Source organism: Crotalus tigris, unplaced genomic scaffold, assembly GCF_016545835.1.
Source record: "Crotalus tigris isolate CLP2741 ecotype Arizona unplaced genomic scaffold, ASM1654583v1 scf7180000021566.449902, whole genome shotgun sequence".
In the NCBI taxonomy this organism is placed as follows: Eukaryota; Metazoa; Chordata; class Lepidosauria; order Squamata; family Viperidae; genus Crotalus; species Crotalus tigris.
Window position 1 is genome coordinate 384,583 of NW_024098568.1, and position 27,912 is coordinate 412,494.

Consider the following 27,912-nt stretch of genomic DNA (forward strand, 5'->3'; position numbering starts at 1 on the left):
CCATAATCAGAAACAACCCCCTGCTCAGGCAGGAAACCCTATACCATTTCAGACAAATGGCTGTCCAGTCTCTTCTTTAAAACTTCCAGTGTTGGAGCATTCACAGCTTCTGGTTGTTCCATTGGTTAATTGTTCTCACTGTCAGAAAATCTCTCCTTAGTCCTAAGTTTGTTTGTTTATTTATTTATTTATTTATTTATTTATTTATTTATTTATGAGACTTATATACCGCTTTAAATGCAAGCACTCTCTAAGCGGTGTACACCAGTAAGCAATGTATATATATATCTACATTGCCCCCAACAATCTGGGTCCTCATTTTACCTACCCCGGAAGGATGGAAGGCTGAGTCAACCTTGAGCCGGTGAGATTTGAACCGCTGACCTGCTGAACACAGTCAGCTAAAGTGGCCTGCAGTACTGCACTCTAACTGCTGCGCCACCTCGGCTCTTCAGTTGCTTCTCTCCTTGGTTAGTTTCCATCCGTTGCTTCTCGTCCTGCCTTCAGGCGCTTTGGAGAATAGTTTGACTCCCTCTTCTGTGTGGCAGCTCCTGAGATATTGGAACACTGCTATCATGCCCCCCACTCGTCCTTCTCTTCTTACAACCATTTTTAGCGACTATTTGAAGTTACAACAGCACTGAAAAAAAGCGACGTAGGACCAATGCTTGCATTGAATGATCATCGCAGCATCCTTGTAGTCACATGACCAAAATTTGGGCACTTGGCAGCCGGCACCAGCACCAGTGTATATTTACAATGGTTGCAGTGTTCTGATGTCATACACATGCCATCCATAAGTGGACAGCCTCCTGCATTTATTTACTTTGTCCAATTTTGGTGCTGTCTAGTCCCATCCAATTCTGAGTGGCTCACAAAGAGTAGCATAAATTAATTAAAAAAAAAGAATTACAAAATAGTTACAAGATGGCAATCCAGACTACATACCAATCTTAGAGGTCCATTCATCCTGTCCTGTGGCCTGAGAGGACAGCCGGTTTTTTAAGGTCTTTTGGAATCCCAAAGATGCTTTTTTTCAAAAGGCAACTGGACTCTGCTTTTGGAAGACGTTTCGCTTCTCATCCGAGGATTTTCTTCAGTTCTAATCTGAATGCTTGAGGATGGAAGGATTTTACATTCCTTGCAGTCATCTGGTCATTAGCACTCTTTCTGAGAGTCGTTGAAGCCACTTGGAGGCTTATTTGTGCCCTCAGGGTCACCTGAATGAGAGTGCAAATGGATGTGGAGCCTTCTTGGAACCCTTGAAAGGACTGTGTTGTAAACAGGAGGTTTGAAAGAGGAGTCAAAGAAGCCATCTACATTAAGATTGAATTGGTGGTACCTTGCTCAATAGTAGCAACTGTGAGGGGGATCTCAGAGTCCTAGTGGACAATCACTTAAATATGAGCCAGCCGTGTGCTGCAGCTGCCAAAAAAGCCAACACAGTGCTGGGTTGTATTAACAGAGGGATAGAATCAACATCACATGAAGTGTTAATACCACTTTACAATGTCTTGGTAAAGCCACACTTGGAATACTGCATCCAATTTTGGTCACTATGATGTAGAAAAGATGTTGAGACTCTAGAAAGAGTGCAGAGAAGAGCAACAAAGTTGATTAGGGGACTGGAGGCTAAAACATATAAGGAACGGCTGCTGGAATTGGGTATGTCTAGTTTAATGAAGAGAAGGACTAAGGGTGACATGATAGCAATGTTCCAATATCTCAGGGGCTGCCTCAAAGAAGAGGGAGTCAAGCTATTCTCCAAAGCCCCTGAAGGCAGGACAAGAAGCAATGGATGGAAACTGACCAAAGAGAGAACCAACCTAGAACTAAGGAGAAATTTCCTGACAGAACAATTAATCAGTAGAACATCTGCCTCTTGCACTATTCAGGTGCAAGATTTATTGCATGCTTAAGCTCTCTATAAGAATCTAGCCAACTAATGGTCAAGGGAAATGAGTGGGAGATAAAAAAGGCATTCAAGGTGGGCTGGATGTAGACCTCTTGCGGGCACACAGGGACTCATGACTTATGACGTGTTTGACCCCTGTCATCGCCTACAGTCCAGTTGCCTTTTGGAAAAGCACCTTTGGGACAACCATAATCTGGATGGTTGAGAATCTCCATAGACATAGGATATTTTTAAATATTCCCAGTCTAGCCGAGAGGTATGTGATGTCCTGTTAAGTATTTCATCCTTCTTTTAATCAGGCCTGACGCTGCTAAATTCAACTCAGTGTCAATGGCCTAATTGAAGATGTTTGAAGTAATACCTTTATTCCAATTCAGCAACCTTTGGAAACATTAGATAACTGCACTCTATTTTCATCTCCACAGCCAGCCCATTGAGGTGGTAGTTGCTGGTGATGGGAGCTGTGATCCAATATCTGGGGGAGGAGGGCAGATAGGAACTGTTGTAGTTAAAAAAAACAGAACAGTGGAAGGCAAAGCTAGAATCAGGACAACATCCTTAGGTGGATATCCCAAAGATGCTTTTTCCAAAAGGCAACTGGACTTCCTTGGGTTTTGTTTTCTTTGAAAACATTTCACTTCTCACCCAAAAAGCTTCTTCAGTTCGCACTGCTTCTTGGATGAAAAGCTAAACGTTTTCGGGGGGGGGGGACCAAGAATCTGAAGAGAAGGATGAGGGGGGACATGATAGCAGTGTTCCAATATCTCAGGGGCTGCCACAAAGAAGAGGGAGTCAAGCTATTTTCCAAGGCGCCTGAAGGCAGGACAAGAAGCAATGGGTGGAAACTAACCAAGGAGAGAAGCAACCTAGAACTAAGGAGAAACTTCCTGACAGTTAGAACAATTAACCAGTGGAACAACCTCCTCCAGAAGCAGTGAATGCTCCAACACTGGAAGTCTTTAAGAAGAGATTGGACATTTGAAATAAATGATACCTATCCTAAAGAATGAGGTTAACTTAAATGAATGGCAGAAAGGTATCAATAAATTTATTTGGGCAGGGAAAAAACCAAGAGTAAAGCTTAAAATTATGCAAGATATTCGTGAGAGAGGTGGACTCAAGGTACCGAATTTGAAATTGTATTATGATGCTGTGGCTTTAACATTACTTAGTGACTGGGTTAATTTAACAAATGTAGAAATACTCCCCTTGGAGGGTTGGGATTTACTTTTTGGATGGCATGCCTATTTAATTTTTAATAAAAAAGTTGACCGGGTTTTTAAATCTCATAAGGATTTCTTTACTTCGGGTTTGGAGGAAATATTATAAAAGTGATTTTAAAATACCATTATGGGCTATACCTTGGCATGCGATAGAGGGGATAAGGAGAGGAGTTAAGATGGATAGTGTTTCTTATGCACAATTACTCAGATGGGATGGTAAAAATTGGCACTTAAAATCTTTGGAAGATTTAGTACATGAAAATATTACATATTCATGGTTTCAGTATAGACAAATAGTGGATAGATGGAAGATAGATCATAATATGGGTTTGCTTAGAGAAGATGAAAATCTTTTTAAACAAGTAAAAGACCAAAGGCGAACTCATATTAAGAGAATCTATGGGGTGCTAGTAGAACTGGATTCAGAACCAGAACTAATTAAAGAATGTATGATTAAATGGGCACAAAATTTTGGTGAACCAGTTCTACTAGATACCTGGGAAACCATCTGGGTGAGGAATGTTAAATTTACACAAGCCCAGAACTTAAGGGAGAATTTTTACAAAATGTTTTATAGATGGCACCTTGATCCACAAAAAATGTCTCGTATGTATCCTGACTTACAGCCTAAATGTTGGAGATGTGGTTGTTTGGATGCTACTTATTATCATATTTGGTGGACGTGTAAAAATATAAAAGCTTTTTGGATTAAGATATGGTGGAATATCCAAAGAATTTTTAGAAGGAGGGTAAAATTTACCCCACAATTGTTTTTGTTAGGTATCGTTACTGATTGTGATGCTAAGGAGGTTATACTGATGTTAAATTTAATCACAGCCGCAAGGTTGTTAGTAGGGCAATACTGGAAGAAGGAATCTTTGCCTACCTTGCAAGAATGGTTTTTTAAAGTTTCTTATTTGGCGGAAATGGCAAAGATTTCGGCTTTTTTAAAGGATCAATCGCAAGAGAAGTTTTTTGCGGTATGGGAAAAATGGATAGATTTTATACAACATAAGTTGGATATAAAAAAATATTACTTAGTTTTTCAATAACCTATATATAAATTTTAATATTTTATAGATTGTATTTTTTTTTCTTCTCTTTCCTTATATTTTTTATTTTTATCTCATCTTATTTTATTTCTTTTTTTATATATATATCTTTTCTTCTTTCTTTTCTCTTTTATTCTCTTTCTTTTTAAGTATTTTTTTTCTCTTTTTTTAATATCTATGTTTTGGTTTGTTTTTACATATATATTATTGTTAATTATCTTATAAGCTTAGGTAATGTATTTAGATATATTAATGATTTATATTTTTTTAATTTTTTTTAAGATTTTTAGAAATTTTAATCAAGCCTATATTCAGCTCTGGGAAGGTGGGGGGGATGGACTGGGAGGGCTGGGGTGGTTGGGTAGGGTTGTTTTGTTTTTTTTTCTCCTTATTTGTAAAAACTTTTAAAAATTTTCAATAAAAAAAAAAAGAAGAGATTGGACAGCCATTTGTCTGAAATGGTATAGGGTTTCCTGCCTGAGCAGGGGGTTGGACTAGATGACCTCCAAGATCCCTTCTAACATTATTATTATTATTATTATTATTATTATTATTATTATTATTAATAATAATAATAATATTATTATTAATCATCGCACAGTCAGCCAGATGTTCAGACTGGATTTGGCATTTTGTCTACCTATCGAGTCCTTACCCAGGACCTGGGATAGGCAGATGTGGATGCTTGATGGTATTACAGATATCGTCGCAGGATGGAAGCAGTTCCTAGTAAGGCCGCCTTTTGCAATTGACTAATAGCGAATTTGTCAATGCCAAAGGTGTTCAAGTGGTGCTCCAGTTGTTTTGGGATTGCACCCAAGGAGCCTATTACTATTGGTACTACCTTTGCTTGCTTTTGCCACAGTCTTTCTATTTCTATTTGTAGGTCTTTGTATTTTGTTATCTTCTCCAGTTCTTTCTCGTCTATTCTGCTGTCTCCAGGCACTGCCACGTCCACTATCCAGACTTTTTTGTCTTTCTTATCGACAATTGTTAAGTCTGGGGTGTTATGTTGCAGGTGCTTGTCTGTTTGAATTCTGAAGTCCCAGAGCAGTTTAATTTTATCATTTTCTATGACTTTCTCTATTTTATGATCCCACCAGTTTTTGCTTACAGGCAAATGATATTTTTTGCAGATCTTCCAATGCACCATTGTTGCTACTTTGTTATGCCGCTGCTTGTAGTCAGTCTGTGCAATCTTCTTGCAACAGCTTACCAGGTGGTCCACTGTTTCTTCAGCTTCTTTGCATAGGCGGCACTTACTGTCTGTTGCTGTCTTCTCAATTTTGACTTTATGTGCATTTGTCCTTAAGGCTTGGTTGTTGTTGTTGTTGTTGTTATTATTATTATTATCTAGTTGCCTTTTGAAAAAGTGGCTTTGGGACAACCACGACCTGGATGATGGAGAGTCTCCACAGACACTTGGATGGATATGTTTTTGTCTCCCCCTTGCTACAGCAAAGAATCTATTTCTTTAGGCTACCCATCCTATTTCTGGTGGGAGAGCATGGAGGAATAATTGGGAACTGACCTCTGGTATTTGAGTCGAAGGAGCAATTTGAGATTCTCCACTTCCTACACACCAGATGTTGTCTCCTCTCGTTGGCTTTTGATTTGTGAGAGGCTTAGTGAGAAGATGGCCCATCCCTCCCTTAATTCTTTGGATGTTTGTTGCTCTTTTTAGATCTTGACGACTTGAAGTGTGCCCCGTTTGGAAGTTACAGCAGTGGATCTCTCCTGAGTAGCTTTCCAAGCTATGATTGGTCTGATAAAGAAGATGCCTGTCAGAGCAGAAAGTCTATCCCCTTCTCCCTTCCTGCAGGGAACGGATCCTCCTTAGCCACCACGGTTCTCCAGAAGAAGGAGACGTTTTTTGGCAGCTCTGAAAACATCACCGTGACCACCGTTTCCAAGGTAACGACCTTTGCGAACGAGGATGCTCTCCAAGACGTGAAGTTCTCCTCTTTTGCAAACTTCAGCGATGCCAGGCCTCGCTCGGTGGACCAAAGCGAGGATGAAGCGGAAGACTTTGGAGAGTTTGCTCAAACGCTGGAGGATGGAGGCGAGAGGCTCACCAAAGGCAGATCTCAAGAGTCCGATTCAGCCCCTGTCTTCTCAGAAGCTGGGAAAGAAGTCTTTGACGACTTTGGAGAGTTTCAAGGGGAAAAACCCAAGATCAGCAAATTTGACTTTTTACTGGCAACTTCCCAAGGGAAAATGAAATCCAGTGAAGAAATGATCAAAAGTGAGCTGGCCACTTTTGACCTCTCTGTTCAAGGTGAGAATCCCTGCTGATATTTTGCTTGTAATTATAGTTAATTGGTGGTTGGTTCTAAGTCCCACCTAGTGCTGGGGATGGAGAAAATCCAGGATATCTCTGGAGTTCTTTATGATTTGATTTCTAAAGCACCTCACTTGCCAGCAACTCTGGGCAGAGAGAGAGAGAGAGAGAGGTTGTAATAGTAGTAGTAGTAGTAATAGTAGTAGTAGTAATAATAATAATAATAATAATAATAATAATAATAATAATAATAATAAAGTTGGAAGGGACCTTGGAGGTCATCTAGTCCAACCCCCTGCTCAGGCAGGAAACCCTATACCCATGGTGGCGAACCTATGGCATGCGTGCCACAGGTAGCATGCAGAGCCCTCTCTGTGGGCACGTGTGTCCTTGCCCCAGTCCTAGGCCTTCAGGTGGGTTTTATAAAACCTTTTCACTTTAGGCCAAGGCTTTTCAACCAGTGGTACGGGTACCACCTGTGGTACATTGGCACCTGGCAGGTGGTACGCAACCATCCTAGAAAATTGGTAACGGGGGAGGAGAATGAGCTGAACCAGTGGCACCACCACACAAGCTTGAGCGAGAGATGGCTGGAGCTACAGGGCTGTCAGGGCTCAGTGGAAGCGCCTGGATCAGTGCCGCTTTCCAGCTGATCGGCGCTTCTTCGGGGCTGTCAGGGCTCAGCGGAAGTGCCAGGATCAGCGCCAGGCTCCAGCTGGAGCTCGGTGCTGATCCTGGCGCTTCTGAGCCCAGAAGAATTGCTGATCAGCTGGAATGTTGCAGCATCTCCAGGGTCTTGTGATGTACATTCAGATGCTTGGCAACTGATTCATATTTATGATGGTCACAGTGTCCCAGGGTCATGTGAAGTGACAAAAACCTGCTGCAGCCACCCAGCAGATGGGGAGAATAAAAACCAAACACCTCCCCACCCCATCCCTGCTGCCAATCCTCAACAGAAATGCTCACAACAATGAAAACCTCGGACAGGAGGAAGAGCGCTGCCAGGCGGGCAGGCAGGTGTCTTGCTCGGCTGTGTCTTGGGGGGGGCATTTTTTTCAGTGCCATTGTAACTTCGAACAGTCACTAAGCGAACTGTTGTAAGTCGAGGACTACCTGTACTTTATCACCTTTTTCCTTTTTTGGGGTCATCAAGTTTTTGACACCTTTCTAGGCGACTGGTGGTACTAGGATGTTTCCATATCCTAAAAGTGGTACAATGGGTGAAAAGGTTGAAAAGCCCTGCTTTAGTCCTCCGCCGCCGTGTGCAAAAAAAAATAAAATAAAAAGGTTCAAACAATCAAATCAATTTCAACTTCTCGCGGGAAAAAAAAGATCTCGCAAAGTTGGAATTGATTGATTGAACTCTTTAGTCCCACCCAGTCTGCCGTTACCACCACAGCTACGCCCACCCAAATGGACCACACCCACCCAATGGGCCATGCCAACACAATGGGCCACACCAACCCAGTGGGCCACACCTACCCGGAACCCGACGACACATATGTGGGTTTTGGGTTGCAGTTTGGGCACTCGCTCTCTAAGAGGTTCGCCATCACTGACCTATACCATTTTGTGGAGCTACATAGAATCATAGAATCACAGGGCTAGAAGGGACCTTGGAGGTTTTTTTAGTCCAACCCCCTGCTCAAGGCAGGAGACCATATTCCTATGACCACAGTTGAGCCCCAAATTTCTGTTGCTAAATGAGACAGTCGCTAAGTGAGTTTTGCCCCCATTTGACGATCTTTCTTGCCACAGATGTTAAGTGAATCCCTGCAGTTGTTAAACGAATAACACGCTTTTTAAGTGAATCTGGCTTCCCCATTGCCTTGGCTTGTCTGAAGGTTGCGTATGGTGATCACGTGACCCCAGAACACTGCAGCCGTGATAAATATGAGCCAATTGTCAAGCATCCGAATGTTGATCATGTGGGCAGGGGTGCTGCAACAGTTATAAGTGTGAAAAACGGTCCTAAATCACTTCTTTCCATTGCCGTTGTAACTTCGAACGGTTAACTAAGCAAATCTATCTGTATTCATGGACCTGACCACACCTTTCATACCTGTATTTCCTTCCAGGTTCTCACAAAAGGACTCTAAGTTTGGGCTCCTCACCTCTGCCACCTGTGGAGCAGCCTTTCAGAGATCGATCAAACACTCTGAGCGAGAAGCCTTCACTGCCAGTCATCCGAGACAAGTACAGAGATCTTACTGGGGAAGTAGAGGTAAGGAGAGAACCAACAAAAAGACTGTGGCTTGGTGCACCTGTGCTGAAAACACTTGCTTGATTAGGTGCCAAACCGCAAATGCAGGTAGGGCAAAAATCCTTGTGGACAGAACTGAGAGCTGCTGAAAGAGAGGTAGAGTTATTGCTGCCTTGTTTCCCTGATACACTCAGTTTTCATCATGATTTTTTTTTCACTTATTGCTTACCTCAGTGTGTTTCTCAGCCCCAGCGCCCTTTAAGGTCAGTGGACTTCAGTTTGGCTGAGGGAGTTAAAGTCCATAGATACAAAAACTTCCTGAGTTTGAGAAACACTGACTTACAGACATCTCTGTATACTGCCCAATTCATTCCAGTTTTTAGTAGGAGCACGAGCAACAAACTAAAATACAAATTAGAAATAATTCAGAGCAGCCCGTCTCATAAACCAAACCCACCAGCCCACACTCGGCCACATTTTTCAATCCAGGGGCAACATGCACAACAAAAATTCTTTGGAACCAGCCTGTTTTAATGTGCTTCCAAAATGTCAATAGGAGGGAACCAGTTTTGCTAGCGGATAGTGATCCAAATAGCCTATTTGATCTTCACAATTTGATGGGAAGAGGCCCCAGTCTTCTCTCCCAAACTGCTGTGTGCTGTTATAGATGAAGGAAAATTTAAAAAGTTTCTGATTTTCCACATCTGAATTTGGCTAGCCCAGGGATAAGCAACCTTGGCTCTTTTATGACTCGTGGACTTCAACTCCCAGAATTCCTGAGCCAGCCATGCTGAGGAGAAAGGGAGAGGTTTCCATGCTGAGCCATGCTGGCTCAGGAATTCTGGGAGTTGAAGTCCACGAGTCATTAAAGAACCAAGGTTGCCTACCCCTGGCTAGCCCATGCAGGAAAAAAAAGTCACTCGTAAAACATCATACCATGTTGTTCTTTTTGCAGACATTCAAAATTGTTTCTTTTATCTTCTCCCACTAGGAAAGTGAGAGATATGCCTATGAATGGCAGAGATGCTTGGAAAGTGCGCTGCAGGTAAGTAGGTGACCACCATCTATCTGAATAACTTCCTTTCCTTTTATGTATGTGTTACTTGGTGATTTGAAAAGGGGGAAGTTGGTGATGACACCTATAGAGCAGCGAGTTTGTACAATTACCTTCAGTGTATTATTTTATATCAGTGGTTCTCAACCTGTGGGTCGCAACCCCATTTGGGGTTGAACGACCATTTCAAGGGGGTCACCAAACAACGCAGTCCGCCATTTTTTTCCCCTTTTCCTTTGCTGTGCTACGCCCTTTTATTCTATTGGCTTTTGAAAGCCGATAGAATAGACTCTCTTGAATAAAGTCTAATTCTATTGGCTTTCAAAAGCCAATAGGAATTGTCCAGGCTGTCTCTGCCCTGCTGAGCCCACCAAAAGTCCCATTCTGCAAACGGTGCTGCAAGTTGTCTGCAGCGAAGGCGAGCTGTCTGGAAGTTTCCACCCCTCCCTGCTGAGCAACTACTAAAAATGTAAGTAAAAGAGGGCCAGGGGTGGGAGGTGGGAGGCTGGCGGGCACAGGGAGGGTTGCTGGCATGCGTGGGGCCTGGCGGGTGCCTTACCTCCCTTGGGCTGGGCTAGCTGGTGGCCCAGCCAGTGGTCAGCCTGCGCCATCTCTGCCGCTTGCCAGCTACGCCTCAGCCGGCGCAGGGGGCGGCACCACGCATGTGCGGCGCTACCGGACAGGGAAAGTCCTCGACTTACGACCGGTTGGGTAGTCCTCGACTTACGACCGGTTGGGGGTCACGGCATTAAAAAGGTTGAGAACCACTGTTTTATATTGTCGACACAATGTAAAAAAGATGTTGAGACTCTGGAATGTTATAACTCCTAATAACCAGGAGGAGGTCCTGTGCAACACATTTCTGGAAACCAGTTACATAGTGCCTCCTGCTGGTCAATAACCATTATAACTTCTGTAACAATTGTACAGAATAGATCCCTTAAGTGGGGCGATCTTAAAGCATAAGGCCAGGGGCATAAGAATAGTATAGGTAGGCCTTAACGTATGAGTGATCACTTCGCAACCATTCAAAGTTAGAACTGATCTCTCCAGAGGTACTTATGACCTAGTTCTGAAGTTCGGCAATTTACAGCCATTTTGCTGGGTCCCACGATCACATGACCACGTTTTATGACATCCTCGCCAAAAATTGGCATTTACTTCCAGTTTTCAGCAAAACTGACTCTTAGCAAACAATTGGTTCGCTTAATGACCACCCCAGCGTTTGCTTTACAAACACAGCATTTGCTTAATGAGCACCACAATACAAGGTCATAAAAATAGATTGGATGTGTGACAACCTGCTTTATGACTATCATAACTCATGACCACAATGGGCGAGCTCCATTACTGTCATAAGTCGAGGACTCCCTGTAAGCTGTGTAGTCTAAGAGCGTATAAGGCAGGGGTAGGCAACCTTGGCTCTTTTATGACTCATGGACTTCAACTCCTAGAATTCTGGGTCATAAAAGAGTCATAAAAGAGCCAAGGTTGCTTACCCTTGGTATAAGAAAACAGGTCCATTGTAGCAAATGTATCGCAACCACTAGGACAGTGGTGGCAAACCTATGGCACGGGTGCCAGAGGTGGCACTCAGAGCCCTCTATGTGGGCACGCGTGCCGTCGCCCCAGTCCTAGGCCTTCAGCTGGGTTTTATAAAACCTTTTCGCTTTAGGCCTCTGCCGCCAGGTGCAAAAAAAAAAAGGTTCAACCAATCAGTCAATTTCAATTTCTTGCAGGGGGGGGGAAAAGATCTTGCAAAGTTGGAATTGATTGATTGAACTTTTTAGTCCCACCCAGTCTGCCATTACCACCGCAGCCACGCCCATCCAGTGGGCCACACCCACTCAGTGGGCCACACCCACCCGGCACCCAATGATGCATAAGTGGGTTTTGGGTTACAGTTTGGGCACTTGGTCTCTAAAAGGTTCGCCATCACTGCACTAGGAGAAAGAACTCTGCATATTTTGCGGTATGTTCTGGTTTGAATTACAAGTAGTGGGGATTCGTACCAATAAAGGAGAATTGGTAGCGATTAGTAATCTTGACACCACCCTCAACTGCACACGGAGAGTCCCCTGAACAGTTCTCCGACTGTTTATAAAGTTGGGGAAGAGTATTATAATAATATGTGCTATTTTATGTAAAATAAGCAGTGTAGGATAAAAATCGGATAAAAGCAGCTGAAGGGGTAACTTTGCCAGAACTGCGCTAAACAAACTTCTCCTCTAATAGGTCATCAAGAAAGCAAACGACATCCTGAACGGAATCAGCAGTTCTTCTGTATGTACTGAAGTCATCCAGTCTGTGCAGGGCATGGAATATTTATTAGGTATCTTTTTATTTGATTTCATATCTCGGTAACACAATTGCAGGTAGTCCTTGACTTATGACCAGTTGCTTAAGAACCATTTGGAGTTGCAACAGCCAAACACACATTTACCACACACATGATCTCATTTGGGGCACTTGGCGCCCGGCTCACCTTGATGGCCATTTGCAGCATCCCACAGTTAGGTGATCACAATTTGTGGCTTTTTTTTTTCCTGGTTTCTGGCATTTACTTCTAGTTTCTGGCCAAAAAAAAAAACCACCTGTTGGGAAAACGGATTCTCTTTAACTACCATGGTGTTTGCTTAACAGCCATGATAGTAAATAGCTTCAAATCTGGTCACATGATGCCTCAATTTCTGAGGGCTGCAACTGTAATTCCGAGCTCAATTATGGTCGTAAGTCGAGAACAACCTGTAACATGAATTAAGTTTCCAGGTACTTGTGGGGATGGGTGGCAGGGAAGAAGGGAGATATCTCTGTCATGGTTCCGATAGATGAAACTCTTCAAAAGAACTTCAAGGCATTGTTTACCTTAAAGGATCTTTTATTCAAGTAACATAATATTGGCACTTACATAATCGAAGCCAAAAACTGAATTCCCCTCCCCTGGGCACATAGTATCAAAGCACAATTCCCTCCTCCAATTAACAGTCATAAATCACATTCCCCAATTAGCTTGAAGCACGGGCTTCCTCTCCAGTTCTCCAGCCCGCCAATTCCTTATCAGCTCTGGTTACAATAACCTTGTTTCTCACACTAGGTTTAGTGTTGTTATGTCTAGCTGGACTCTCCTCCTAGTATCATCTAACTCTGAAAGCAAAAGGGAAAAATGGCCACATTTCCATCTGTTGTCAATGCAAAAACATCCGATGTTAGCAGTGTTGACAATCTCCTTATAGGTAGAGGTCCCCCACCTTAGCAACTTTACGGTTTGTGGGCTTCAATTCCAGAATTCCTCAGCCAGCAGGAGCATTCTGGGAGTTGAAGCCCACTTAGTCATAAAGTTGCCAAGGTTGGAGACCCCTACTTATGGGCGTACATTTCTAGAACAGTGACTAGAGAGGCAAATTTTTTTTCCCTACAATTTTAAATCTCACCCAAGCTATACACAAATTCTTGTTTTTCTGCCTACTTTCCTTTGAAACATTGCTGTGTCAAGCAAAATTCCTTTTGTAAATCATGACATTTAAAAAATAATAATAATAATTGTGTTGCTTTGGTCAATGACCTAGCTCAGGGGTTCTCAATCTTGGCAACTTTAAGACTTGTGGACTTCAACTCCCAGAATTCAACTCCACAAGTCTTAAAGTTGCCAAGGTAGAGGACCCCTGACTTAGCTCATCCAGGGATGGACACACAAGTGGGAATCAAAAGTCCTCAAAATCAAGATGGTAGCAAAGACTCTCTCTTAAGACTCCAGAAATCTATCTCTGTCCAGGCAAACATTAATGCTCTACTTACATGATATGTTTAACTGAATCATTGAGGTGGGGAGTAGATATCCTGTGTGAACCATCTGTCCCTTCCAACTCTTCCATGGAAATCAAACCAGGGATCTAAGAGACTCCCAGTTGAGCAGTTCACCAATGAGTTGATTGGGTTCTTTCTCTTCCATATGATAGAGAGGAAGTCCTAGAGGAGTCCTCCCTGCAAAGATAGTGCTTCTCTTGGCTATTCATCTCTGTGGCTCTTTTTCCACCACCCTCACCTTGGCCACCTAAGTTTTAAAGGAGACTGGAAGGATGAGGAGGGACAGCTTCCTCACTATCTCAGTTTAGAAGCAATGTGAGAAATTGACGCCTGTGCAAAGATGGTGAACATATTGCACAAGTGCAGACAGTCCTCAACGTACGACCACAATTAAGTTAATTTTTTTTGGTTTTTAGGCAAGACAGTTGTTAAAGTGAATTTTGCCCCGTTTTACAACCTTCCTTGCCTCAATTGTTAAGTGGATCACTGCAGTCGTTAAGTTAGTAACACGGTTGTGAAGTGAACCTGGCTTCCCCCTTGATTTTGCTTGTCAGAAGGTTGCAAAATGGGATCATGTGACCCCAGAGACACTGCAACCGTCGTAAATGCAAGTCAGTTGTCAAGCGTCTGAATTTTGATCATGTGACCATCAGGATACCCTAACGGTACAATAAATGGTGAGAAGTCACTTTTTTTCAGTATTGTTGCAACTTCAAATAGTCACTAAATGCATGGTCATAAGTCAAGGACTACCTGTATACACACAAATCGGTGAAGAATACAGACAGTGAGAAATTTCCAGTGTGCAAATTTAGTTTTTGTAAGAACAAGTTAAATTCAGCGCAGCTCTGCTTCCGTCACAGTGCGCTCTGAGCTAAGACTGCAAACACCGTCTGCATCTCCTCTATGAGACAGGTAAATCGATCCTCCTTCGCCCGTATGACCTCTTGGTGTGTCTCTGCTCTTTTTTTTTCAAACTATTCATAGGGGTTGTTGAAGTTTATCGAGTCACGAAGCGAGTGGAGCTGGGCATCAAAGCCACCGCCGTCTGCAGTGAGAAACTCCAGCTGCTCCTGAAGGATATCGATAAAGTGTGGAATAACCTGATCGGATTTATGTCCCTTGCAGCCTTAACGGTAAAGTGTGTTGGAACAATTGCCCGTTTGGCTAGAGGAAATAGGTGGGGCCGGGAGAACGGTTGAATTTTATTTCATCTGATTTCCTTAAACTAATTATGATTACTGTCTGCGTGTAGGTGGCAGCATCTATTTCTCTGAGGCTAATTCCAAATAGCTAAGTAGGGTTGGTCTTGGACAGGGATAGGCAACCTTGGCTCTTTTATGACTCGTGGACTTCAACTCCCAGAATTCCTGAGCCAGCATGGCTCAGCGTGGAAACCTCTCCCTTTCTCCTCAGCATGGCTGGCTCAGGGATTCTGGGAGTTGAAGTCCACGAGTCATAAAAGAGCCAAGGTTGCCTACCACTGATCTAAGTCATTTCTCCATCCCTCTATGGCAGGGGTAGGCAACCTTAGCTCTTTTATGACAATCTCCTGCTTGCTAGCCTGGTGCTTAACCACTAGACCAGGGGTAAGCAACCTTGGACTTCAACTCCCAGAATTCCTGAGCATGGCTCACTTGGAAACCTCTCCCTTTCTCCTCAGCATGGCTGGCTCAGGAATTCTGGGAGTTGAAGTCCACGAGTCATAAAAGAGCCAAGGTTGCCTATCCCTGGCCAAAGAGGCTGTCCTAGATCAACAGTCGAATGGGCTTGATTCTTTGCTCCCCCTGAGAAATGTTAAGATTCTCTTCTTTTCTTCCTGCAGCCTGATGAAAACTCACTGGATTTCTCCTCCTGTATGCTTCGCCCAGGAATTAAAAATGCTCAGGAACTGGCCTGTGGGGTGTGCCTCTTAAATGTGAATTCAAGGAGCAAGGCAAGTAGGGCGGCCATTTTAGTCTCTTCTTCTCCTCACTCTGCAATCTCTCTTTATGTTTTGTTGCCTGGGGTCTTTGTTTACTACACTCGTTTTATAAGGTAGGGGATTCCAAACTTGACAACTTGAAGACCTGTAGACTACAGCTCCTAAGATTGAAGGCTGGCTGGGGAACTCTGGGAGTCGAAGTCCATAAGTCTTAAAGTTGCCAAGTTTGGAGAGCCCTGTCATAAGAGATTGAACAGTACGGTCATGGACTGCATTCATACAGCTAGCTTATAAATTTAAATATATTAAAATAAATTACACTGGTTCTAGAATTAACCGGTTTTGAAGGTTTGCACAAGACCGCAAACTAAATGAATGAAATGGCCACCCTAAACCACCCAAAATATAACCAGGTATTCCATTAACCCAGAGGAGCAGCTTGTGTGAAATTTGTGGCCACTAGATCTATAACTGGCCAGTTGTATAAAATCAGCCAGAGAATTGTAGCGTTGGAAGAGACCCTTGAAGTCATCAAGCCTAATAAGAATAATATGACCCTATCAAACCTTTTTTATTCTTAGCAAATTTTTCCTGACATTCAACCAGAATTTTCCTTTCTGTGACTAAAATCCATTATTCCTTGTCGTTTACTCTGTAACAACAGATTGCAAGCCTTTTTCTGAATGATCCCTTTGTAAGTCCACTACTTTAGCCGTCATTACTCCAAACCAAACATACTAGTATCTATTTCTACGGATTTAGAAAGCTTTCAGTGCCCAAACAGGCAATCTGGGAAGATCCGTGTACGAACCAAAATATGCATGTTTTGGATGTTTGGTTTTGGTTACAGGCCAAAATGTGAATTTGGAACCGAAGTGATTTGTAGGGAGGCAGAAGAGTGCGCAGGTGAAGAAGGGAAGGCAGTAGAAAGAGTGTTGTTTTTATTCAATGTTATTCATTTATTTATTTTAATTGATTCTTAAATTCAATTTAATCTTTGCTGTTATTGTACATTGTCCAAAATCACCTTGCATGCGATAAGTGGTCCTATCAATTTGATAAATGAAAATCTATCTTCCTTCCTTCCTCCTTCCTTCCTTCCTTCCTTCCTTCCTTTCTTTCTTTCTCTTTCTTTCTTTCTTTCTTTCAATCTTTCTTTCTTTCATTCTTTCTTTCAATCTTTCTTTCATTCTTTCTTTCAATCTTTCTTTCTTTCTTTCTTTCTTTCTGTCTACATTTATATGAATGAAATGAAATGAAATGAATGAATATAGAAGAAGAAGACAGGCCAGTGGGAAATATCACTCTGGAAGATGGTTTAGCAATTCCTGATGACCAGTAATGGAGAATATTTGTAGCTCAGGGTTGAAATGAGGATCCTTGGTGCTCCCTGAGGTAGCACCAAGGACTCCTCAATTGCCGATGAGACCATCAAAGTGAGGAGGAAATAGACCAGGATGGTGGCTAGACCAAGGCAGTGGACAGGCTGATGAGAACTGCTGCAATGAGATAGCCGCAGTGGCAAAGAAAGAAGGGAAGCAAAGCAAAGGCAGCACAAGAAGGAATGGATGGAAACTAATCAAGGAAAGGACCAACCTAGAACTAAGGAGAAATGTCCTAACAGAACAATTAACCAGTGGAACGACTTGCCTCTAGAAGTTGTGGGTTCTCCATCACTGGAGGTTTTTAAGAAGAGACTGGACAGCCGCGTTCTGGAATGGTAGGGTTTCCTGTTTGAGCAGGAGGACTAGAAGACCTCCAAGATCCCTTCCAACTTTGTTATTCTGCCTGGAGAATGTCCGTGATGGGCAGTCTGGTGCCCAGGCTCTGCCAGGGAGGGGAGGCCTACATATCAGCCTTGCCCCAGCCTCCTATACATAAAAAAAAATCATCTCAGAAACTTTACAGATTTTGTTGCAACCAAAACCAGAACATCCCAAGTATGGCTTCTGCCAAACCAGGGCAGATCCAAAAGAGTTGGCAGAAATTTGGAATATGATTTTTTTTTTTGGGGGGGGGGGGGTTTCAAACCAAAAATATATTCCTGTTTCACATACACCCCTCTTCTCATTTTTTTGTTCGCGAGATTGAACTTTGACTCCTCTGGTTATCCTCACTGTGCTTTTTTGCCGTCGTTTTAAGTTTTTCAGAATCTTTCTTAGGAATGAAGTTCCCCAAACTGGACACAGTTTGCAGGACACATTTGCAAAATATAGCAAAACAATGATTGTCTATCATTTGGAAATGACATTTTTGATGGCAGACTGAAAATTGCATTTGCCATTTTAGCAGTCACACTATACAACTGTCTTATGTTAAGCTTGTCCAGTTCATATAAATCAGTGTTTCTCAACCTTGACAATTTTAAGGCATGTGGACTTCAACTTCCAGAATTCCACAGCCAGCATTGCTGGCTGTGGAATTCTGGGAGTTGAAGTCCACATGCCTTAAAATTGTCCAGGTTGAGAAACACTGATATAAATTGATGTTTCTCAACCTTGGCAGCATGTCTGGACTTCAACTCCCAGAATTCCCCAGTTAGCAATGCTGACTGGGGAATTCTGGGAGTTGAAGTCCTCACATCTTCAAGTTGCCAAGGATGAGCAACACTGACATAAAGCATTGCCAAGCCAGGTTTCTCCCATCCTACGGTTTGGGCATTTGATTTCTTTTTCCTAACTGAAGAAATGACCCATTTGTCTTTATTAAAATTCATTGTTATTTTTAATCCGCTTCTCAACCATCAAAGCTTTTATTTGTGTTTTCTATCATAGTAGTTAACCTACCCAGTTTCTGCAGTTAGATAAGTATTCCCTCCACCTTTTCTTCCAAGTCATTATTAAACATGTTGTAAAGTAGCAGATCCAGGATTGAACCTTGTGGCCCAATCCCTAAATCACTTCTAGTTTCACAAGGAACAATTGAAAATTCTTCGTGAACTTGCCTGCCACTTCCGTGACCCGGGTACCAACAGGCGGTCCATGGCCCATGGATCGGGGACCCCTGACTTAACAGACTTGCCTTTTAACCCACATTTAACTATCTTGCTAATGTGAATGTCTTAGCGTTCTCTGTCAAATGAATGGCTAAGTCAAGATATATTACATTCACAGTGTTCCCACCGTCTACGTAGGATGTTTTGTGACTAAACCATGAAATGAGATGACTCTGACAAACCTTTGAGACAGCAGGCATTTCCCTCAAGCTAACCAAGTTATAGCAAACTTCTCACCAGTTAGAGGATCTGAGTTTTGTAGTATGGGAAGGATTTGTGTGGGGTGGGGGGATTTACAGACATTCCACATAGGGAGGGCTTCTCGGAAACTGAGGCTGTGCAATTTCCTCAGTGACTGTAGGAAAAAGCTGATATCCATGGAATCTAGGATAAGCTAGATTTGACTTAGCATGTCTGCTTAGCGTGGCAAGATGAAAGAAGGTATAGATTGGCAATCTCCAGACCTTGACCATCAGCGGGATGAAGCGTCACGGCATGGAGCAGAGAACTCAACTCCCGTGTTTTGGCGATGGTGTTGCTGACATTTCTTTTGGTTTTCGACATTGTTTTCAGAAAGAAGAAATGCCTCTGGAAGAACATCCTAGAGAAGTACGAATTCATAAACCTCGTCCGTTTTTCCTCCCCCCCTACACTCTTTTATTGTTTTTTTTTTTTTAACTGTGTGTCCCAAACAAGATATTGGCGTCGCTTTGGGCCATTGTTCTCCAACCACAATCTCTGCAACTCCCCTTTTGTCTAACCTTCCAATTTTAATCGACTAACATAGCACACCGCCCAAGTCAAAGTCCCTTCCTTCTCTTGGTCTTGTTAGCATGCTGGTTACGTTGTGAGTCGCTTGCTTTGTGCTGGTGTCCCTCGTGTGGTGACTGTGGAGTTGTCAGTTCTGTAGTCTGTCAGTTCTGTAATCTGTGTTATTGGTACTTATGTGTATTAAGGCATTTGAGCTTCTTGGTGGCTCCTTATCACCCAAAGAAAGATGGATAGAAATTTCTGTTCTTTGTTTCTTCGTTAAGAATCTAAATTCTCAGTGTTCTTGCACTGTTCCTATGGACCTTTATAAGTAGTCCTCGACTTATGACTGCCCACTTAGCAACTGTTTTGAAGTTACGGCAGATTTACCTTTGATCTACAGGAAGTCCTCGACTTACAACCATTCATTTAGTGACCATTGGAAGTTGCAGTGGCCCTGAAAAAAGTGACTTATGGCCATTTTTCACATTAACAACCGTTGCTGCACCCCCATGGTCACGTGATCAAAATCCGGACGCTTTGCAACTGGTTCATATTTATGACGGTTGCGGTGTCCCGGGGTCACGTGATCCCCCTTTTGCAACCCTCTCACAAGTAGAGTCAATGGGGAAGCCAGATTCACTTAACAACTAGAATCTAGACTAGAATAGAACTGGAAGGGACCTTGGAGGTCTTTTAGTCCAGCCCCCTGCTGAAGCAGGAGAACCTATACCGTCTCAGACAGGTGTTAGTAACTGTGTTGCTTACTTAACAACTGCAGTGATTCATTTAACAACTCTGGCAAGAAAGGTCATAAAATGGGCCCAACCCCACTTAACAACTGCTTTTGTTGCTTAGCGGTGGAAATTCTGATCGTAAGTCGAGGTCTATCTGTCCACCTAGAAGCCAGGTGCAAAGTTCCAGTACGTGAACATGCATTTAATTCAACCCACCCTGGGACATTCTACCAGTTTTTCTGGTCTCGTTCCATTTTGGCAGATGATAGATAACTGGGCAATCAATAATAATAACCTGCATTTGTCAGGATTAGAAAAAGTAGGCCTTGCACGGTGGACTAGTCAGCAAAACTAACATTGTTTGTGTAGAAAATTTAAGAAAAGGAGAAGAACTTTGCCTGACATCACGAAACCGAAAAGATTGCAGGGCAGTGATCACATTTTACTAGGGAGAACCCCCAGGGTCTGGCAAGGTGTATCTTCAGATCTGCCCTATCCCTCTTTGTCTTCCCAGTTTTACAAATAGTCCTTGACTTTACTACCACAATTAGGGCCAAAAGTTCCGTTGCTAAGCACAGCAAGAGTGAAGTGAGTTTTGCCCGATTTTACGATCTTTTGGCCCTGTCTCTTAAGTGAATGACAGCAATTGTTAAGCGAAACATGCAGTTGTTAAGCAAATCCATCTTCCCCCATTGACTTTGCTTCTTGAAAGCTAGCTCGGAAAGCCACAAATGGCGGTCACCTATCTCTGGGATGCTGCAACCACTGTAAGTACATGCTGGTTGCCAAACACCCAGATTTTTGATCATATGACCGTGGAGATGGTGCAGCGGTCGTAAGTGTGAGGATTGGGTGTAAATCACCTTTTTCAGTACCATTGTAACTTTAAACCAGTGATGGTGAACCTTTTAGAGACTGAGTGCCCAAACTGCAACCCAAAACCCACTTATTTATTGCCGGGTGCCAGGTGGGCGTGGTGTACTGGGTGGGCGTGGCTGTGATGGTCATGGCAGATTGGATCGGTGTGGCCAAAGTGGGTGTGATCACCTCAATGTTGCTCGTGGGGAGGGATGCCTGTGGGGGCCAGACAGGGTTGGGGGAGATCCAGGGGGTCTCTGGCAAGTGGGCAGGAGACTCGTCCTGCGGGGTGAGGCAAGGTAAGGCAGGGATGCCATTGTCACAGAGCAAGGTGGGGCGTGGGGCAGGGGCCGGACGGCTGCTGCCTGACGCCATCGGCCCCTGCACACAGAGGCCAGCGAGCACATGGGTGCTGGGATGCATCCAGCCACATGGGACCTCAGCGAGTTAGCGGGCGGCTGGTTGAAGAGGGACAGTTGTCATCTCTGGGGCATGGTGCGCGTGCCCACAGAGAGGGCTCTGAGTGCCTCCTCTGGCACGCGTGCCATAGGTTCACCACCACTGCTTTAAACAGTTGATAAACGAATGGCTGTAAATCAGGGACAACCTGCATTTAATAGAGCATCTCTGGATTCAACTTGGATGACATGCCACTGCAGTTTGGAACCACGCTTGCTACACTTCATCCCTGAGTTTGAGTTAGGTTCATTTAGGTTAGACCAGCATTTCCCCAAACCACAATGTCAAAAAGATGCTGAGACTCTAGAAAGAGGGCAGAGAAGAGCAACAAAGATGATTAGGGGACTGGAGGCTAAAACATACAAGGAACAGTTGCTGGAATTGGGTCTGTCTAGTTTAATGAAGAGAAGGACGAGGGGGGACATGATAGCAGTGTTCCAATATCTCAGACGTTACCACAAAGATGAGGGAGTCAAGCTATTCGCCAAAGCACTTGTGGGCAGGACAAGAAGCAATGGATGGAAACTAATCAAGGAGAGAAGCAACCTAGAACTAAGGAGAAACTTCCTGATAGTTAGAATAATTAACCAGTGAAACAACCTGCCTCCAGAAGTTGTGAATGCTTCAACACTGTAATTCTTTAAGAAGAGACTGGACAGCCATTTGTCTGAATAAGGTTTCCTGCCTGAGCAGGGGATTGGACTGGAAGACCTCCAAGACCCCTTCCAACAATGTTATTCTAGTCTATTCAAAGCCCCGGCCACTTCAAAATGTATGTCCTTCAATTCCCATAATTCTCATCAATGGGTACCCCAGCTGTGGAATCCTGGGATTTGAAGTTTACACATTTAGAAGTGGCCAGGTTCAGGAAAAACTAGGTAGACCCTTTCTCAAAAGAGCACCTTGACAGAAAGTTTGGAAAGCCCAAAAGCAGTCAGCCCTTCCTTTGAGGTCAACGAGCCCAAACGCACCACGCAGTGTTTCTCACGTCTTGTTCTTGCTCTCCTTCTCTCTAGGCCTTCAACTCGGAGACGGACAGCTTCAAGCTTGCCTACGGAGGGCATCAGTACCACGCCAGCTGTGCTAACTTCTGGATCAATTGCGTAGAGCCCAAACCTCCAGGCCTTCTGTTGCCCGACCTCCTTTAAGCAGACTGCTCTCGGCCAATCTTTGGTCTTCCCCAGGGAGCCATTCCCGGAGGGAGGGGGGAACTGGGCGCGCGAGAAACCCATGTGAAACGGTGCTGGTGCTTTAGGGTGCTTCGAAAACGTTCATCCTGGACTAGCTGTTCTCATGTGAAGGGTAAATACCACTGGTGTTTTTTTTTTAATCTGCAAGAGCCTCGCGAAGACCTTGGCGAGGATTTGGAGATACACCCTGATATTTTTTGGGGGGGGGGAATTAAGGCACTAGGGCAGGGGTCCTCAAGCTTGACAATTTTAAGACTTGTGGAATTCTGGGAGTTGAAGTCCACAAGTCTTAAAGTTGCCAAGCTTGAGGACCCCTGCACTAAGGCACAAATGCCTTCTTGAGCAGAACCAGACTCGTCCCGCCTTTCAGATGTGGCAAAGTGCTGGTTCTTTTTGCCGAAGCTCGTGATAGTTTCCTCGGAGGAGTAACTTGCATTTCAAACATTTGCAAGGCCCGAAGGGGTGAGGAGGCTTCACTTGCTTTTTAATGTGCATGCCCTTTTAAAACCCCAATAACCCCTGCGGCTTTTCCCTAATTTTCTCCCGAAAAGGAACTTTCCACTTTGTAAGTTTCCTAAAGATTTATCGTTGCTCGACCTAAATGATCCCTTTTAAAGAAATCCTCCATAATGGGCATACATACCTGTGCTGACACGCATATGCCCTTTCATCCCCATCCGTGTCTGTCTCTTCCCCACCCAATCCTGCCTTGTAACGAGACCCCACGTTAGGTGAAGAGATCCAGTTATACTTGACCGAATGCAACCTGGCCTTCCGTCCTTTTGACCCTTCTTCAGAACTATTGTTTCCTGGCACCTTAAAACGAGTTTACATTTATCGCAATGCATGCTCTTATGTTGGTCTGCTGTCCCTCGTGGTTTTGCAGTAGAAAAAGTACAAATGGGAAGTGGACCGTGGAAGCAGAGAATCCTCTATTTCATGAGTGTTGGACCTTGTCGACTTGCTGGCTGGGGAATTCTGGGAGATGAAGTTCAGAAGTCTTCAGGCTGACGAGGTTCAGCACCCCTGTCCCAGTTATATGTTTTCTTTTTAATGGCATTAACACTGTACAAGTTGGTTAGTGGCCAAAGAGGAGTAGCAGAGAGCACTCATTCGGCAAGCTTATTGTGATGCATCATCAGATCATGGAGGCCTAGGGAATCCTCTTCGCTCCGCTTCTAAGCAGAAGTTGATATTTTGATTGCCACCGAGACAGGACTGTGATCAAAGCCACCAGGGCTGTTGCAAAGCTATACACTCAGCCTCTTTCCCCATTCCCTGTTTTCAGCTTGTGAGCCACTGTGCTCAGTTTGAACAGAGCTTTTTTTAAACATCAGGTTTAATGAAGCAAGAGTGGTAATTATATGCTCCCCCCGATTAGAAATGAGCATACAGGTTGAAAATGCTTTGATCCGAGGCGTTGGTCAGAGATAAACTTTGCTTTTTTTTTTTCTCCACTATTTGACATATCCAAGTCATAGCTGGCAACTAGACGGTGTTCTCTGTTTTGACCCAAAACATGCAACGGCCAAGCTCAATCTTTCTGCCATTGTTTGCTGCCATGATGATCTTCCTATTCTCTGCTTAGTGGGAGTTTTCTCTGCAGGCAGCTTTGAAAGAGCCCTCCTGCAATATCCCAGGACTACCTTTCCCCCACCTTGAGAATAGGGCTTGCCGAAACAGCCTCTGTGCTGGTGCATGGCGGACAGACCTCTCAGGGTGCAGAGGTCCTTTAGGACAGGTCATCAACCTTGGCAAGCTGGCTGAGGAATTCTGGGAGTTGAAGTCCACAAGTCTTAAAGTTGCCAAGGTTGACGACCTCTGCTTTAGGAGACCCCTGGAACGGTTGACCAGGCGCAAGTCTAGGTGTCCCCAGGGCAGTGCTTCAGAGCAGAGGAGAAAAGCCTGGCAATCAAAGATATCTACATGCGCGCGCGCGCACACACACACACACACACACACACACACACACACACACCCCTCACAGGTTATAAAAACAGGAAAAGCCAAAGGAGCAAATAACCCAGGAAGAGATTGCAGTATGTGATTGTGATACTGTTTTTCTTTCTCCCTTCTTTTCTTCCCTCTTCTTTTTCCCTTCCTTTTTTCTCTTTTCCTTTCCTTACTTTCCTACCTTCCATCCTTTCCTTCCTTCCTTCCTTCCTTCCTTCCTTCCTTCCTTCCTTCCTTCCTTCCTTCCTTCCTATTCTCACCATAAGCCGATCAAGAATCTCTTTTTCCACTTCACTTCCACATGTCTGGATATTTAGCAGGCTTGGTTGGAGATAGCTTCTCTAAGCCCTTTGGCGGTTCAGACTACAGACTTCTCATTTGGCACGGGGTCCTCCTCCTGTGGTGGCCGTAGCCACATTTCCCAGAGCAAAAGGAGACCATCTTCTATGTAATAAAACCCTAATTCTCCTAAGGTCACACAGTAGTTGAGTTTTGCTTCACTTCGACAAATCTCTGCATAGTATAATCAATTTCCCTGTATGTAGACCAGGGTTTTTCAACCTTGGCAGCTTGAAGATGGGTGGACTTCAAGCAAGGCCAACTGGGGAATTATGGGAGTTGAAGTCCATCCATCTTTAAGCCGCCAAGCTTGATGTAGATCAGGGGTCTTCAAACTTGGCCCTTTTATGACTTGCGGACTTCAACTCCCAGAATTCCTCAGGCAGCATGCCTGGCTGAGGAATCCTGGGAGTTGAAGTCCGCAAGTGATGGTACTACATCACCGCCACACGATGATGGAGGCTAAAAATAACAAAGCACCACCCTAGCTGGAATTGATTGTCCATCTTTCTAATCAAATCTGGTGACTCAGATTCTTGCTTGGTGCTGTAGGACAAAGAGTCCTCAGAAATGTCTCACAGCTGAGCCAACATCCACCCCACCCCTTAAAGGCATTCACTACATCCTGACAGGTTCATTCAGTAATAAACTTGGGTCTTCAACGCTGAGGGAAATGGTGAAATCCCTTGAATTCAGATATTAATAGATGTAGCCAGCCTATATTCCAACTAGAGGGAAAAAAATAGCTCCACATTTGCTGAAATGTACCAATTTGCAGCTAATGGAGAAAGGAAGGGTTGCAATAATGAGCATTTCTCTGAGACTGAGAACAGCTGAAGCTGGTTTAAGTCCTAGCTGCGATGATCAAGAAGGCTGTTCCAAGTTGGTCTTTGATTTCTAGCAAGGCCCTTTCCTCTAGGTTAGTGTTTTTTTTTCCCAAACCTGGGCACTTTAAGATGTGTGGACTTTAAATTCCAGAATTCTCCAGCCAACCGTGCTGGCTGGAGAATTGAAGTCCCCCCATCTTAAAAGTGCCCAGGTTTGAAAAACCCTAATCCAGGGGTAGGCAACCTTGGCTCTTTTATGACTTGCGGACTTCAACTCCCAGAATTCCTGAGCCAACTATGCTGAGGAGAAAGGGAGAGGTTTCCATGCTGAGCCATGCTGGCTCAGGAATTCTGGGAGTTGAAGTCCACGAGTCATAAAACAGCCAAGGTTGCCTACCCCTGCCCTAATTCATTTTATGGCCTGCATGAATAGCAGAGAGGGTAATAGAATTTGGGATATTCCAATTGAATTAACAGACACATTTATTGAAACTGATGGGGTGAATGTCCCAGACAGGTAATAAGCAATGAAACCTGCCAACTCGCTTCCATGATTCATAGCAAAACATCTCCCAAAGAAAAACAAGAATGTAAAAAAAAAAAAGTCATGAATGTAATAGAACAAAACACCGTTTTTTCTTTGGGGAGTGCAACCCCCCCACTCAATTTTTTTCAAGCTGTTGCACTGGACATGGCCTCTTCTATTAATACAGCCACCCTCATTCACTACTTTTGTCAGTCAAGCCCCCCCACCTTTCCATCCCGTGTCCTTGGAAACTGTATCCAAGGTTACAGCGGTTTTTTGCAGACTTCATTATGATGTTCTCCTTTTTTCCTTGCTTCAAATCTAGGTTTGCAGCTGGGGAAAGAGTGGCTTAGTTTGTTTGTTTGTTTCTTAAACCCAGTGTTTGTTTTTGTACTTTTACCAAATTATTTTGCTTAAACATACACCCCATTTGGGGGTGAAGAAAGCAAAAGCCCCCCTTGATCCACAGTGATTGCTTGCTTTTTTTTTTTGGTTATGTATTTCCTGCCCTATCTATAGCCAGTTTACAATCTGCATCTATCCTTCACTTCCATTCTCTTTGGGCACCACTGTTCCCCAATTTCCTTGACTCCATCTGAACCCCAGCCTAATTTCTTAAAGAATCACTGGAGTCAAATGTGTTTGTTGTAGCCTAATTTTGGGGTGGCGGGGAAAATCAAGCTAGTTTTAAGCCTCAGTTGCATTCCTGCATTAAAGGACAAGCTTCCTATTGGATCATTAGGCTTCCCTGGTCCAAACTTGAAAGGCTAGAAAAGGGGTACCGAACCCCAATAGCCTGCAGCCCACACAGAAAGGCCAGCTGCTTGGGAACTAACACATTTCCCATGCATTGTAAACATTGGAGCACATTGTGTACCTTTTTTGCTGATGCTGATGCCTTGTGGGCCTTCCAGGTGGACCCTGGCCTTTCTCACTCCTACGGCAGAAATGGAAGAAAATCTACTAGGCCCTAGTAGATTTCCTTCCATTTCTGCCGTAGGAGTGAGAGAAGGCAGCCTAACTGGAATGACGCCCAACTCTACTGGAAAAACAACTGCATTTTTTCTGCATTTAAATCCGTGCCATTCAGAACAATGCAAGAAGCTGTACTCATGGAATCCTTGTTCATCTTAAAGTTGGTTTTACTTTGGGTTGATCCCCTATTTTCTCATGTGTTTCAGGATTTTCAACACATTGAGTAACACCGAGTCAGAAGGGAGAAATTAATGCTTCCTTAGTGAGCCTTGTAGCAAATAACAAAAGGGCAAAAGAGACTAGAAACTTCAAACTCTCTGTACATTCAATTTCTATTCACTGTGTGCAAACAGCACCACTGCAGAATTCAGTCTCAAGTGGATGTCTCTTCCCTAAAGCAAATTGAAATAAAGCTGCTATTTGTCTTTGACCAGTAGTGATCATAGGTTCCCTGCCTCTGTTATTTAATTTTCTTTTTGGAGACTTTTTTTTTTAAAAAAAAAAACTTGCTTGAAAAGAACGGCTGCATCCATCTCGAGAGAACTCTTTAACAATTCTGTTCCTTTGGTAACCATCTCAGATGACCCCCCCCCCCAAATGGTGTTTGTGGTTGGCATGGTTGTGATGTGATGTCTCGCTTGAACTTTGCTATGCGGTGGTGTTGATACTTTTAAAAACCGATAATGATTGTTTTTATTTATTAACTATTTATATCTACATGCACAGACATGTATAAGTAAAATAAGACGTGCACGGAGGGAAATACACTCTCTTTCATGACCTATTATGCTGTATTTGATCCCTGTTAAATTTTCTGACGCCTAATAAAATGCCGTTTCCTCTC

The 27,912-nt window shown here is 43.7% G+C and overlaps 1 protein-coding gene across 6 annotated transcripts in view; it reads left to right on the top strand.

Moving 5' to 3' along the window:
* SYNRG (synergin gamma) overlaps positions 1 to 27,912 on the top strand; it is a 92,666-nt gene extending 64,754 nt beyond the window's left edge. For 3 of the 6 annotated variants that reach the window (XM_039318816.1, XM_039318820.1, XM_039318819.1), the window contains 8 exons: positions 5,875 to 6,468; positions 8,553 to 8,698; positions 9,669 to 9,722; positions 11,967 to 12,063; positions 14,523 to 14,671; positions 15,361 to 15,471; positions 19,028 to 19,063; positions 22,275 to 27,912. In XM_039318816.1, coding sequence (XP_039174750.1) covers positions 5,875 to 6,468; positions 8,553 to 8,698; positions 9,669 to 9,722; positions 11,967 to 12,063; positions 14,523 to 14,671; positions 15,361 to 15,471; positions 19,028 to 19,063; positions 22,275 to 22,406 — 1,319 coding nt within the window. In that variant the 3' untranslated portion in view covers positions 22,407 to 27,912. The remainder of the gene's footprint in view (positions 1 to 5,874; positions 6,469 to 8,552; positions 8,699 to 9,668; positions 9,723 to 11,966; positions 12,064 to 14,522; positions 14,672 to 15,360; positions 15,472 to 19,027; positions 19,064 to 22,274) is intronic. The other 3 variants (XM_039318817.1, XM_039318822.1, XM_039318818.1) reach the window with 2 other exon arrangements.